General features: G+C 34.4%; 1 protein-coding gene across 2 annotated transcripts in view; it reads left to right on the forward strand.

Moving 5' to 3' along the window:
- FSTL5 (follistatin like 5) overlaps positions 1–14098 on the forward strand; it is a 305635-nt gene that overhangs the window by 273195 nt on the left and 18342 nt on the right. For both annotated transcript variants that reach the window (XM_085319846.1, XM_085319848.1), the window contains 2 exons: positions 3455–3562; positions 4534–4658. In XM_085319846.1, the coding sequence (XP_085175972.1) occupies positions 3455–3562; positions 4534–4658 (233 nt within the window). The remainder of the gene's footprint in view (positions 1–3454; positions 3563–4533; positions 4659–14098) is intronic.

The following is a 14098-nucleotide window of genomic DNA, read 5'->3' on the forward strand; positions in this document are numbered from 1 at the left end:
GAGCTCTGCTTTGTCTGAAATAAAATTATTTCCTGAGCAAGGAGCTCTGAAGTTGGTTAATGACTATGCCTGATAACTTGTTAAAAATTCCGCTTTCATCCCCAGAAAAAAGGGCACTTATGTGTGAAACTGATAAAGAGGTTTTGACACCACAATGGGAGTTCTGATTCAAGTTTTAATCATACAAAAGTGTCCAACATCTACAGGGTTATTTATAATAACATCACATTCACAGGAAGCACATGTTCTTTAGCTAAGTCAAACATGAATTTTTACTAGAATTTTAATCTAGTATGCTATTAAAAATATTTCAATAGTTTTCTTCATGCCTTTTGCCTTTTTTGCCTGTAAATGAATTTAAATCCATTGTGTACAGGTTTATATTAGCATATGTATTTTTAAATGCATAATAAAATTGCTATCTACTTTAAAACTAGCTTGTCTTAAAAAAATCAGGTTTCATATTTTTAGGTTCTCTAAACATCTCTATTTTCTACTATTTTCTGTTTCAAATGCTATATTGGGTATAATTTCTTTCAGAAACTTAATGTCTTCAAATAGTGGCAGGGAGTGATGAAATGTTTTACATGTTTTATCAGTATTTTTTATCGTTTACTATTTTAGTTAAGTTGACCATAGAAAATCATATCAAGGTAGAGATTAACAGAATGGATCATTGAATTTTTCTGAAAAATAAGTTTTTTTATAGCCAACTCAGTATTTTTCTTCAGTAATATTTCTGAAGGAAGAGAGACTTTATAAGAAATCCTCAAAACAGAAACTCCTGTCATTAAGATTTGAATGAATGGAATTTCTGGCAATAATTTCACTGGCCCCTGACTGTCATTCATTAATCTTGTTGTTTTCCTTGTTTTCTTGTGTTTGATGGGTGAAATCCCTACTTAATTGCATTTATTAGCATTTAGACTTTAGTGGCAACAGCATGTTTTGCCTTTTGGGCTTATTGAAATSTGTCAGAAAAGCTCGAGGTTCTTTTGGATTGAGTTTATGTGGAATAGTTTGATTGATAGACTCGTCTAATTTGCTTTAGGATAAATTAGTTATTATTTTACCAATTACTTCACTTTACTATTACATATATGTTTATAGATAGTTACCATGCAAGTATGTGTTAACTGAAAAATATTGTAATTATAAAATTCAATAAATTAGTCAATAATTAAAATCATATCCTTCGYCCAGAAATATATGAAGAAATTCTTCCATTTTTGGATGAAATTAGCTAGTTTACACACAATCTGGTCCACGTAGTGTTGCACACAGGCTGTGCCTTCAGCAAATATCTTGAACTAAAACCAATTACTCCACAAGTCTTCATGCTAATCTAATGAAAAAGAAAAAAAAATTTCAAAGAAATTTTATTTTGAAGGATGGAATTGCATTGATTTTCCATGRCTTTAATAATATCCAGGCTATAAAGTTAGGGAAACATAGAATGCAATTTATGCCCTCTATGCAAGTATCTTGTAGGAGTGGAAATCGTAATTTTGATGATTCTAGGATATTCACATTTTAGTTAAAGTTTGCTTTCCACATCACAAATTGAAAATACTTGACAGGGAAGTTTAGTAAGAGAATGTGCTTTTTATAAGTAAAAATTAACATTAGATTGGTTTTGCTTTTTTTGTTTGTAGTGCTAATGGATATGTAGCCTCTATTTATACTATAAAAGTTAATATTAGAGACAAAACTGAAAGCGCACATCTATAAGGAACTGGATTTTAAGATTTCTCCTAGAAATAAATCTTCTTAGAAGATCCATAAGCAGACATTTTTGACTGAAAAACAGTGTGTTTCCAATCCTGAGAGGAGGGACAGTGCATCTTTGGGGAGATATTTGTAGCCTTTTTGACCATCAACTTATTCCTGCCAAAGATGCAACCCTGTCTAACATGCTCTAGGTGACCCTGCTGAGTGGGGAGGTKGGACTAGATGATCTCCAGAGGTCCCTTCCAACCTTRCCGRTTCTATGATTSTATGAATTTTAAGCATTCGCTTTTGCACGTTCCTGACCCCAAGCGCTGTCACGTGCGGCAGGCCGCTGCTGCTCCGGGGAGCKGAGCTCCCCTCTGCTGCCGCCTCCCGCCGGCCCGGGGCTCCGTGGGCAATTCCTTCCCTTGCTGCTTGCTCCTTGCGGTGCCACAGCCCAGGCCCTGCACGCGGCTGGCGGAGCGCCTCTGCGTCAGGCCTTGGGTGTGAAGGAGCTCGGTGGAAATTTGGCGCAGGTGAACAAGTGAGCGGGGCAACAGCTCAAGTCTTACTGTAGACAGCCCGTCTTCTGACCTGCAGCGCAAAAATGTTATCAGGCACGAATGACCTTTTCCAAGGGGTATCCTTCTGCTTTTAAATGAGCCAGGGAACAACCTGGCTTCAATATTGCATTTCCGAAAGGAGAAATGAATTCTGCCTAGATGAAGCTGTGGCTTGCAGCACCTCAGGGGTACAGTTAAGTATCATCAGCAGTCTCAGCCAGCCATTAGTGCATTATCTTGAGGATCTACATCATTAGTTTAAATTAGGTTCACTTAATTAGCCAGCTGGTACTCTCCTTGACAAACTGGTAAACAAGCTGTGCTTTACAGTTCYGCAATGGTGAGACTGAAAAACAATTTCCACTTGCAATTTTTTTCCTACTACAATGATGAAAATAGAAAAGTAATCCCCACAATTGTCTGCCTCATGGAGAATATCTCTTAATCAAATATCCTGTCCTCCCGTTTAATACCTGTGAAGTCTTCGGTTCAACTTGTAACAAAGGCAGCTTAGTGCTCAAATGCCTAAAAGAGTTTGCRGTCTTTAGACACAGAACTCAAGATTGTGCAGAAAACACTTTGGTATTGATCATTACAGTTTGATCAGAAGGCTACCAAAAGTAGCAGTTGTAATTGGAAAAAGTATGCTTTATATATTAATGTAAGAGTATCAACTTTAATGAARTATATACAATTTAGCAGAGACTTTAGAGAGCTTTGGTGTAGCAACATTTCACTGGTTTTTTGCATTACTGTGTAGTAACACATTGCATTAGTTTCAGTATGTGGCTTGAGAATAYTCTCCCCTCTTTGGCTATTTTCCAATAATTTGTGTAGTTTTTAAACTGATATACATAAAGTGAGAGACATAATAGGGAAGGAAGATAAGTACATTTTTACTTGGTTTAAAACTTTATTTTCAGTTTCTTAATAGCTTCACTATAATATAATTTTGATCCAAATGCTAATGGCCATAATGAACAAAAATCACTATTTGAGCAATTCAGTGATTRTGAATTAGTCAGAGGCCTATTCCAACAACTGACAGTGTAATTTTTAAATATGATCTGAAAACAGCAGGAAATGCATGTCCAGAAATCATTTTAATTCCATCATATGTATTATTTTTCTTTTCAAAAATCTAAGAGAATCTGATGATTTCTACTTTCATTTGGCTGCAGGCAGTAAGTACTGATCCTGTTCCAGTGAAACTACACTATGATAAATCACATGATCAAGTCTGGGTGCTGAGCTGGGGAAACATGGAAAAGAACTCACCAACTTTGCAGGTGAGCATTTTGTTCAGAATGATTATATGATACCGTATCTAGACAAATTGGACCGTTGTATAATTGCAAMGTTTTGTGAGTTTTCCTTGAAGCATTACTATAATGACCTCAGCAGTGATGATAAAATGAATGGAGGCAACCTGAGAACAATCTGGATAACTGACTTTACTAAAAGAAATAGAAAAGTCCATGAAAGCTTTCACCATCTTTCTTATGTTTTCCATATACATAAAGAATAAGAGAAAAAGAGGCCTACAAGCTTAAAACTTGAGCTGAAGAATTAATAACATCTGAAAAATGCCTTTTTTAGCACCTACAGACCCTTAGTAACTGTCTGTGAGTAGACCAGGTAATTCTCAGGAGTTTAGCTGTCACTCCTCCCCAGAAAACAACTGATAACTGCATCAAGTGTTCCCTGTTTTAAGATGAGTGATCATCTTCACTGCCATTTTTCCCGGCATTACACATAATCAACTCTTTTGATTTTTATCTACTCTCGAGTGTATGYGTGTGAATATCATGGTGGCTATTAATATACACTTGTATTTTATTCACCCATAAACATTATAGTCAGAGAAGGATCAAAGATTTGTGTTTTCAACCTTTTACTTTGGATGAAGTGTTCAAGAGACTTAATCTTCTTCTAGGTTTGTGTGTTAAAAGAATGTAGAGAATTTAGTAATGTAAATGAATAGAGACTCAGCATTAGAAAAGGAAGACAATAAAACCTTAAAAAAAAAAGTAAACATGAAGACTAGGCTGTCYGGCATGTAGCAGTTAATTTTCTGAAATCCGTAGTGTCAGTCAGCTTTATTCACTGTCACTTGCATTTTTTTTTCTTCATAACTAAAGAATAATATAAAAATATAAAAGAAATRGGATGCAGTGGCAATATTGTGTTAATTTATTTGGACATACATTAAATTTTGAAGGGGTATTTCTRCAGTGTATAATGATGTTACCTTACATAGGTGATAACACAAGCCAGTGGGAGCGTTTCTCATCACACGATCCATACTCAGCCTGTGGGAAAGCAGTTTGACAAAGTGGATGACTTCTTCATTCCTACTACCACCCTCATCATTACCCATATAAGGTAAGTTTCAGCTCAGTTATAATTAACTTTCCAACAAACTATGCCATCATCTGCAAATAAAATGTGGCTAAAAAGATKTCCAATATCTGAGACCAGATCACCCACTTCAAATTGCTTTGAAATATTCTTCACAAGATGACTTTACTGAAGTTTGTTAAATAAAAGATGGATATCAGAATTAAGAGATTTGCAAGAGTTTTTCTTGTCCCACCAAATACTCAAAAATTCAGCTGCTGTCAATGGGAATTCTTCCATGTATTAAAGGTAAGAAGTGATATTATCTACCTTTTGGAGGAATTGATAACTACAATTCAGGTAATTTTGTAGTTTAGGAACAGGGATCTTGACTTGTTAATGATGCATATTAATTTCTACTACTGCTCAACATCATTTTGTCATCTATAGTATTTGCCATACTATGTTAAACATACACTGTATTTAAGTTATTCTCTTGATTATGGGATCGGAAAAGCCAGTTTAGAGTTTTGGAAGGATTTAAGTTACAATATAACTTAAGTCTTTATGAACAGGCTTGGAACAGGCTTAACTCTCTCACTTCGTTTCTTTTCTTTTTTTTTTTTTTTTTTTTTTTTTTTTTTTTTTTTTAATCAGGCTGTCTGTTTTTAAAACAAGTCATGTCTGAGTATGTAAAGCAAAATTTATTTAGACACATGAACAGAATTGGTCTGATTACATGGGTGCCTCTTAGAGGTTTCAGTGGTTCTTACCATAGTCCTGGTTCTTACCAGGGAACACTGTAAATTCTTGGGACCTTGGTTATTTCTCTCAGTGAATGTAGGATTATCTTTGTGTTTGCCTAAAGAACAGACAAGCTCTGGCTGTGATAGAAATMTACCCAGTGTGGAAGAAAGAGACCAGCAGGATTTTTGGGACCTATAGGACAGAGAACGATACTGCATGCAAAAGAGGGCAAAAGAGGTTTAAAATGACATAAAGCAGAATGCCAATACTAACCACATTAATTCGGTAGAAAATACACACTGTGTCACTAAACTAATGTACAAACAGTGCTCACACTCAAGCTTAGAAAACCATTAAATAATTGCTACATTTGGAATAGCTATGATTTCGGAGAACAAAAGCTATTGCTTCATTAAGAAACAAGAAAGGAAATCCTGACACTCACATTGGTGGAGTCTGGTTGTTTATATCTTTGTCCTGGGAGGGCAATTCCTCAGAATTTTATTATTAAGAGAATGCAGAGGTGGAGATTCTTGCCTGGATAGCTTCCTGCAAACCCTTACCCCATCACTAATGTGGCTGCATTGAAAGCAAAGGGCTGGCAGTGGTCTGTGGTGACTGACYGACGGATTCAATTGAGTCCTTGGACAATTTTTAAACTATCGCATTGTGTTGGGCATGATGGTAAATGGATTCAGTTCAAGCTATCTTAAAGTATRCAAGTCTATTAAAGTCAAAGCATGACTGCTAGGAAAAAAAAAATATTAGAATAAATTAATCAGTAGTTATTTCAATACATACTGGCATAGCTTTACGATTTAAATTAATATATCCTGCAGGACCAAAAATTTGCTTTGAGTTAGTAAAAATGCTTGCTTTGTTTCATGGAACATAAAGCAATTCTACACGCTTTAGGAAAATGCATTTATTTATATGAGTCTGTAATGCAGTAATTATACTCTCTGATGGAATAACTATTCTTGCAGATTTTTGCTATGAAAGGATCAGTAAAACAGAACTGACATTAGGTACCTTAATTTTCATGAAAAGAAGAAAAGGAAAAGATGGGTAGGAGTATACATAGTACAAGGAGTAGAGCCACAGTGGGAAAAGAAAAATAGACCCAGTTCAAAGCCAGAGTAACTTAAAATAGTTTAAGTTGCTGTCTTCTCTAAATAGGTCACTTAGGTTCTTTCTGCAATACATGGTGAGTCAAAGCTAGCTTCAGCTGATGAGTCAGTTCATCTGTCCTACATATGATTTAGCAGAAAGGAATAAGAGAGAATTAAAGAATAATAAATAAATAAATATGAAATAAATATGAAATTCAATTTAATATTCAGTTTAATTAATTTTAATTTTCTAAAATGGTACTTGAGTGTCTTTTCTATAAAAAGAAAAACTAGAGAAATATTGTATTTCTACTTTTTACGTGCTTCTAAGAGCTGTTTATATAAAGCTAGTAAGTTATTAAAGAATTCGCCTTTCTTCTGGCCTTTGAGTACTTTTATTTTTGTTTAAATAAAAATGAACTTTGTGAGCTGTTTGTCAGGAAAGTTTTTAAATTGACTCTACAAGACAAATCCACCACATTAGTGGTGACGTAGAATAATTGTCTATTAAATCTAAGTTTTCATCAGCCAATAATAAAAATACTCAATAACAGCATATGTGCATTTAGGATGTTGGGTAACAAATATAAAACTTAAGTGCCTTTTTTTTTTTTTTTTTTTTTTTTATATATAAACCAACTAAAAGAGCATTTTATGAATGTGCGTAGTGAAAGATAGCTACAAGGGAAATAACCCTGCTGGCTGAGAGAGTTGGTGTGGTTAACTACTCAATGGCACTTTTTACTCTGTGTTAGAAATCAATTCCCATTGACTGTGCAACATCAGACTTTTCCAGAAAAATGAAAGTGATCTGTAGCTAGATGCTTTTGTCACCTGCATACTAAAATTTTGAATGCTGGAGCAGATGACAGAATGTGCATAGCTTACTAAATTAGCAACTACAGTAAAATTTGGATGTCTGGATAGAAAAGGAAATTTCTAAGGTAAGGACACGTCTTGTAAAAGTATGAATTTACAGTTTGGTAATACTGTTAATACAAGCCATCTGCTGCGCATTTTGTCCAATCAGTTCCTCCCTAATCACTAGAGAGGATAAAGGAGAGAAGGTAAAGAAAGGTAAGCTTGTTGACACTTAGGCACTGACACACAGACAAATAATTTGTAGCTGTGGTGGCCATTAACTTTTTCTCTTTTTAATACTTAGGATTATCTAAAAATGTCTGCTGTTATAATATATGTACATATTTWAAAAAAAAGGTTTTTGTTGTTTATTTAAAGATGAAACTATACATTCGGGCTACCTAGGCAGGTAGTTATTTTATATATTAAAAAAGAAATGGGCTGCCCTCAATTCTTAAAAAGAAAACTCCACACAAAAAAAAATCAAGCAAAGAAATAGATAAATATATTGGACCTGCCAGATTCAATTAGTGTTAAATTTGTTCATTTGCTCTGGTAAGACACACTTTGCTAGTGCTACCAGGAATGAATTATGCAAGACATGTCTATTGAGAACTGCACTTCAGTTATTCACCAACAGAACCATTGTCTTACAGTTTTCCAACATTTAAAAATTTAAAAGGCTTAACAGATGTGGACTTAGTATGCTAGACCTGAGACTTTCTAAAAAATAGTCCAGTAAAGAAAAGTGAATTAAATTATCTGTACCTCTGAATACTTGCTGTAAAGTATATGATTTAAGTTTAGAATTTGGTAACTGCCTGTCTGAACATGAATATATTTTTCAGAGTTAATTCCAAGTGCAGAATATAAAGTACATTTCCACTGTTTGGCCTATAAAGGTAAGCAAATGAAATCACACCATGCAACAGATGGGCTTAAGCAGCAGGCTATCATTTTTATTGAACTGAATTAACTCACTGTGAACACTGCCCTGAAATGGAGTAGGTAAAACTGAAATACATAGCCTTGCATGCAACGACATCCAAGGCTAAACCATCTGTTTTAAACTCCAGAATACCCTAACAGAGGTTGAGAACTCACCGAATGTTTCTTTTTTTTTTTTGCATAGAAGTAAGGCTAAAAGATTATGGAGTGTATTTAGTAGCTGAGATGTAAGAGGCTCACCTCATCCAACCAAAAATAATTACCTATTTTACTGCTCTCTCACGTACTGATTAATCTAGGTTATGAAAAARTATTAGCAGTTTTAGTCTGAGGTAAACAATAATTGATCCTAAGATAAAATGTATTTCCAAACTTTTTCTACTACAGACTGAGGCAAGATTTAACTGTACCTACATTGTAGCATAAGTYCGGATGAATCACTTTTGTTGGTTTGATAACCAGCAAACATAGCGTCTATGCTCTGAACACCTGTGATGAACCATCAAAGCAACAGCTAATCAAACTGTGTAGGCATGAACCAAAAGGAATAGAGGCAGAAAGGAGCAATTCTCTTATTATCAAATCCTCATTTTTTTTTACTTTGTGTATAGAAATGCAGAAGAGAACAAGAAAAGAAGCTTCATCATTTTGGGAAAGGAAATGCAGTACGTTAAATATCATCAGTTCAGACGGTTTCCTCTGAATATCTCGCTAATATTCTGATCTCTCTAATAACCTGTAGAGCACCCTGTACTTGCTTCTTGATAGCAAATCCCTGCTCACTAAGAGATCCTCAAGTGCAGTTAGGTCAGGTTGACACCCCCGATAAGGCCTTAAAAATGTGAATTTTTACTTAATTCTAGAATTAATTCTAGAATTTCCATGTGATTCTCTGATAAGACTGGTCCACCTGCTGACTCTAAGCAAGGGATTGCCTCATGCCCCTGARTATTTCTTAATGATAGAAATAAAACCCTTCTCTTTCTTACTGAACTTTTATRATAAAAAGAGTCTCTAGGGAAAGCCAAAGTTTTCCTTGACTTTCTGTGGAGTTTCWTGTGCCTCTTAGTTGTAGTGCAATGCACTAAATTCTTAAGTCAATCAGCAACCAAAAGGAGGCTATGGTACAAAGCATTAAGAATAGGAAGAATCCTAGTAGTGACTAATAGAAAGAATCCTAAAGAAGTTTGTTCATGCTTGATATTGAAAGTCTAGAGATTTCAAAGGGAAGAAGTTCTGTGTTCATCTTGCATATGCTAAAAAGAAAAAAATAGCAGGCTGTCAACATCTGCTTTGGTTTACCTTGGGAAGATGCACTCATTGCCCATTTATGTGAATTATACCAAAAGAATGAATGAAAGTAAAAAGTATTATTTTTCACACACACTGTCATGTCCATATTTTTGAGTGCACACAGCTTGAAAAACATACTCCATTGCCTCAATTGCATTAAAAGGTCATCAGATACTGTGGCCACAAAGGTAGACAGAGTGGAATCTATTCRTGTTATTAACATATTCATATTATTAATGGTCCAAATTCCAAGGTCCTTTTTCAGTTATTAGTGGGGAAAGYGTATAAAAAACCTTATTCCCTTGATAGATATGCTGATTAAGAGCTGAGTATATATTTTCAATATTTGGCCTTATAAATTTACTGAGAAGAAAATTTTAATCAGTGAACTACTCTTTCTGCCAARGCAGTTCAGTGCAACCAATGATCTTGTCCTTAATTGTCTGTTAATATCTATTCCTTATCACAAAAATAGACACTTGTAATTAGTATATGGGATGGCTGCAAAAAGATGACTGGTACAATCCTCATGAAAATATATTCTTAGCAGTCTGAGGAGCAAAAGGGCTGATTATTTCAGCTCCACAGTTCCTAAATCGAAGTGAACAAAAGATAATTGGAATAAATTAAGGTCTATCATTACACTGCTGTAAAATGTTTCAAAAGCTATATTAAATGAACTCTCTCTAATGGATTCACTCTAACCCTTTAGATGTTTTAATCTTTTAGCAAGCATTTTGAATGTCATAGTTACATGACTTAACATGTGGAAGAATGAACAATCAACTCGCTGGTGAGATGGCTTAGGATCTGAATAGAGTTCAAACATTCTCAGTTTGAATTTCTTCTCTCTTTTATTTCTTTGTTGTACACGATAATAGGAGAAGCAATCTCTCTAAAATTATACTTACTCATTTACACAGAACAGTACAAAAACTAAGCTTTTCTTTAAGAGGTAACCGGAATGTGCTGCCAGTGCATTCCTGTGAGTGTTCTTAAATGAAACCCATGTAGGGTGGTGATTCTGTGTGTTCAGAAGTTTGGATTCAGAGATTCACACTGCATTTCAGAGTTTAAGCCCCTGCAGAGATAAAAAGTGGCTCAAAGACTGTGAGAGCATTTTCAGTTTTACTATGCAAATAAGCACACAGAAAATAGCACTTTACTTCAAAAATCCTATACAATCAGAACGAACTTCTTTTGCTTCCTTTGATATGTAAGTCAGACAATGCAAGCAGTAAATTTTGGGTGAAGTTATAGACAAAGCATCAACAAAAAATATAAAATTAATTTTGGATTGAATGTTTCACATAGCCAATATAGTTTAGTTCAAAGATAAAAGACAATAATTTAATATTTTGCAAATTAATATTTGACAAGTTCCATTAGGAAAGTGGCCAGTTTGCAATCAGTTCTTAGTCAAAAATCTATCAACATAGTTAATTAATGATGTGGGAGAAATCACTTGAAAGGCTGAGAAATTGGAAAAAGAAGCTCAGTAGTACCAGGGCAAGGAAAGAAAATCTGGAAAGTAACTGCAATTTCTAATAATGACTGTAGACTCCATAAACGAATCTTATGTCACCCATAGTAGCACAGCACACAAGGGAGGTCTCTCCGGGTTAGGGGCCCGTGTTTGGCACTCTCTCCATCTCTGTAAGTTTATGTCTTTGTGAGAGTAGCACTGCATGGAAACATCTAGCCCATTTTACCCCATCTGTATATTTTCACCCCCAAAGGAGGTGGCTTTTGGTCCATAAATGCATTCTTTATGAAAAACAAATTGAAAAATATCGGGGGGGGGGGGGGGAAGAATGGCAAAAAGTGTCTAACTGCATCTTTTTGCTTTAACTAGGGAATTTTACAGTATCTTAGTTCTGAAAGGAGTATGAAGACTGAACAGATTAAAAGAGATTCAGTTCAGACAATTTAGGTGCTCTAAAACTTGCTTTGTTCAGCTGTTGTCATTGGCAATATCAGCCACTGCTGAAATAAGTACCTCTTTAGAAAATGTGCAAGTACTCTTCAGATTATCAAACATATATTCTCCACGCCATTCCTCTTCTAKTCACACATCCCCAGCCAACAAACTAGGACTCTCTACATCTGACCACTCCATATCTTCAGCCTAGGCAAGCCCCAACACCTTTTGTACATGCAGAAGGTGCCATATCACCACACCTATGCTTCGTATATATCCTCCTCCAAATCCTCTCCTGTATTTCACACTGAGARTTATGTTTGCAGACACTTTTTTGCAGACTAGACAGTAAGGACTCCCAAAATTGTCTGTGAACAAACCCCTGTAGGAGCTGTGGGGTAACTGCTTCTACTCTGCAAAYACAGTGAAGTCTTGTCCTCACTATAACCTGACATAGACCTAATATTCTGAAGGGTAGATGACACCTTTTGATCCAGGTCATTTTGGAATTTATGGAGAAAATATTTTGAATTTCAAAGTTAAAATTTAGCTCAGATTACATTACAGACATTACAGGAAGATTTACCGCTGGGATGTTGTGATAACTCTGTCCATCTGAAGTGACCAAATAAACTATTATTATAAATAAATAAACATAGTACCTATTTTCATTTTCCTTTTAAAAAGCAGCATGTGTCAGTACATCAAACAATGCAACATATGTAAAAATGCAGTCAACTATAGAAAGAAAAATAACCCCTGCAAGTATGACATACACTTCGTTGTATCCAGTGTTAACAGAAGTTAACTTATCTTACCTTAGTACTGYCTTAATTACTCATTGATATTTCAAATAAATGATAAGGATTCAGTTATTAGCTATGAGGTGATCTTAAAATTATTTTAAAATAAACTATTTCTTCTGTATGTTTGTTGATAAGTTTCCAGAGCATGATTACTTAAAAAGTCAGTCATAATAATCTTATTTTTAACAGAAGTATGAGAATTAATTTTACCCTAGTCATTAAGCTTCTGAGCTACATAAAATATCAAAATGACATAATGGCTAATGTTTTGGATTTTTTTTAATAGGATTCTGTGCATTTTGTTCTTAAAAGAACAAAGGTAATAGTGAATGTGTTTTCTGAGCCTCAAAAGTTATATAAAAATTATGCTTTCACAATCTTAGGAAAAAAGTGAAAAAAAAGAATAGGCACAAAGGAGGATTTTGATCTCTTTTAGATTTACTATATAGATTTTCAATAGTATATGAAGCAAAAGAAAGTGAAGAGTTAAGGGTTTTTTTGTAATAGTGAAGATTTGATCCCAAACTTGGTGTTTTCATCTCCATTTTGAGCATTTAGAAAAAGTTTTGTTCATGATGTTTCAGCTTTTCTATCTGAGGTTGTGTTATAAAATTCTTTTTCTTTTTTTTAATAAAGTTGTGATGCTTGTATAATCATATGAATAATTGATTTTAAGAAAAATTCCAAATACAATCAGACTCTGTAAATCTGCATGGGTAGATTGTTTTGTCTGTGTTCCTTCTGTGGTTCCCAAACAAACAATATTTTCTCTGAAGGGTTACCCAAACCTGCATCTTACTAGAGAAAAAAAAATCTTTAATATCTACAAATTAACATAAAGATGACTTTTTCTCATGATGATCTTATATTTGCAATAGAAATATCGTCTCTGATATTTCTATGTGTCACAATTCTATCAGGTGTTGTTAAATATAATATTAGTACAAGTCAAAATATGTATTTTTCCTAATTTGAATCACTAGTAAAAAGAGAAAAGGAACTGTGGTAATGTTTAAGTTCTTCTGAATATTTTCTTATACCSCCAGATATCACAGTATGTGAGCTTCATTTTTAAAATGAAGAAAAAGATCTTTTGAGACTGTTTTGACATACATAATTTATCCCTTTGCAGTCTTTATCTCTACCTCATTATTCATTTTCTATTGGTGCTGACTATTTCTTTTGGCATATACAAATTCTGCTGCGCATCCACATGACATCTGTCCACCTTGGTGTTACCATGTTTTCTGGGGAGTGCCAGATCTTCTTAATCCTCTCCTCCTTTGTACTGACATTCAAGACTATCCTTAGGAGTGTCCTTTGTTTGCTGTCTCAGTGTAGCTAGCCCTTCACTTGACTTTCATTTCTTAAAAGTGAAGTGAAAAGACTTTTATTAAATTGCTGGCTCTCCCTGAAATATACAGGACAGAAAAACATATTTTCTGCCAACACTATAAAGGCTTTTTTTTTTCCCTGAGAAATAGTTCCTTTATGACGTAGTACAATTTTTTTATATATTCTTAGATTTTAAAATCTAGAAGTTAAAATGCTTTCCATTGTTCTAAAATGTATTGGATTATTTTTTTGCAAACATTGTAATCATTGCAATATTGCTTTGCAGTAATGAAAATGTGTGTTGCATGTTCTTCTGATGTAGGAACTCTACCATAAAAACCTCAGGCAATTCATAAACTAGTACCTCGAAAAATAAAGATTTGTCCCTATCTTGTGCAAATGTAGTCTAAATATCAGTCGAAAGTCCTAGCCTACTTGGGACCCAGCTATTCTAGTAAGGCC

This window comes from Rhea americana, unplaced genomic scaffold, assembly GCF_003343005.1.
Source record: "Rhea americana isolate MKP2758 unplaced genomic scaffold, rheAme1 scaffold_60, whole genome shotgun sequence".
In the NCBI taxonomy this organism is placed as follows: Eukaryota; Metazoa; Chordata; class Aves; order Rheiformes; family Rheidae; genus Rhea; species Rhea americana.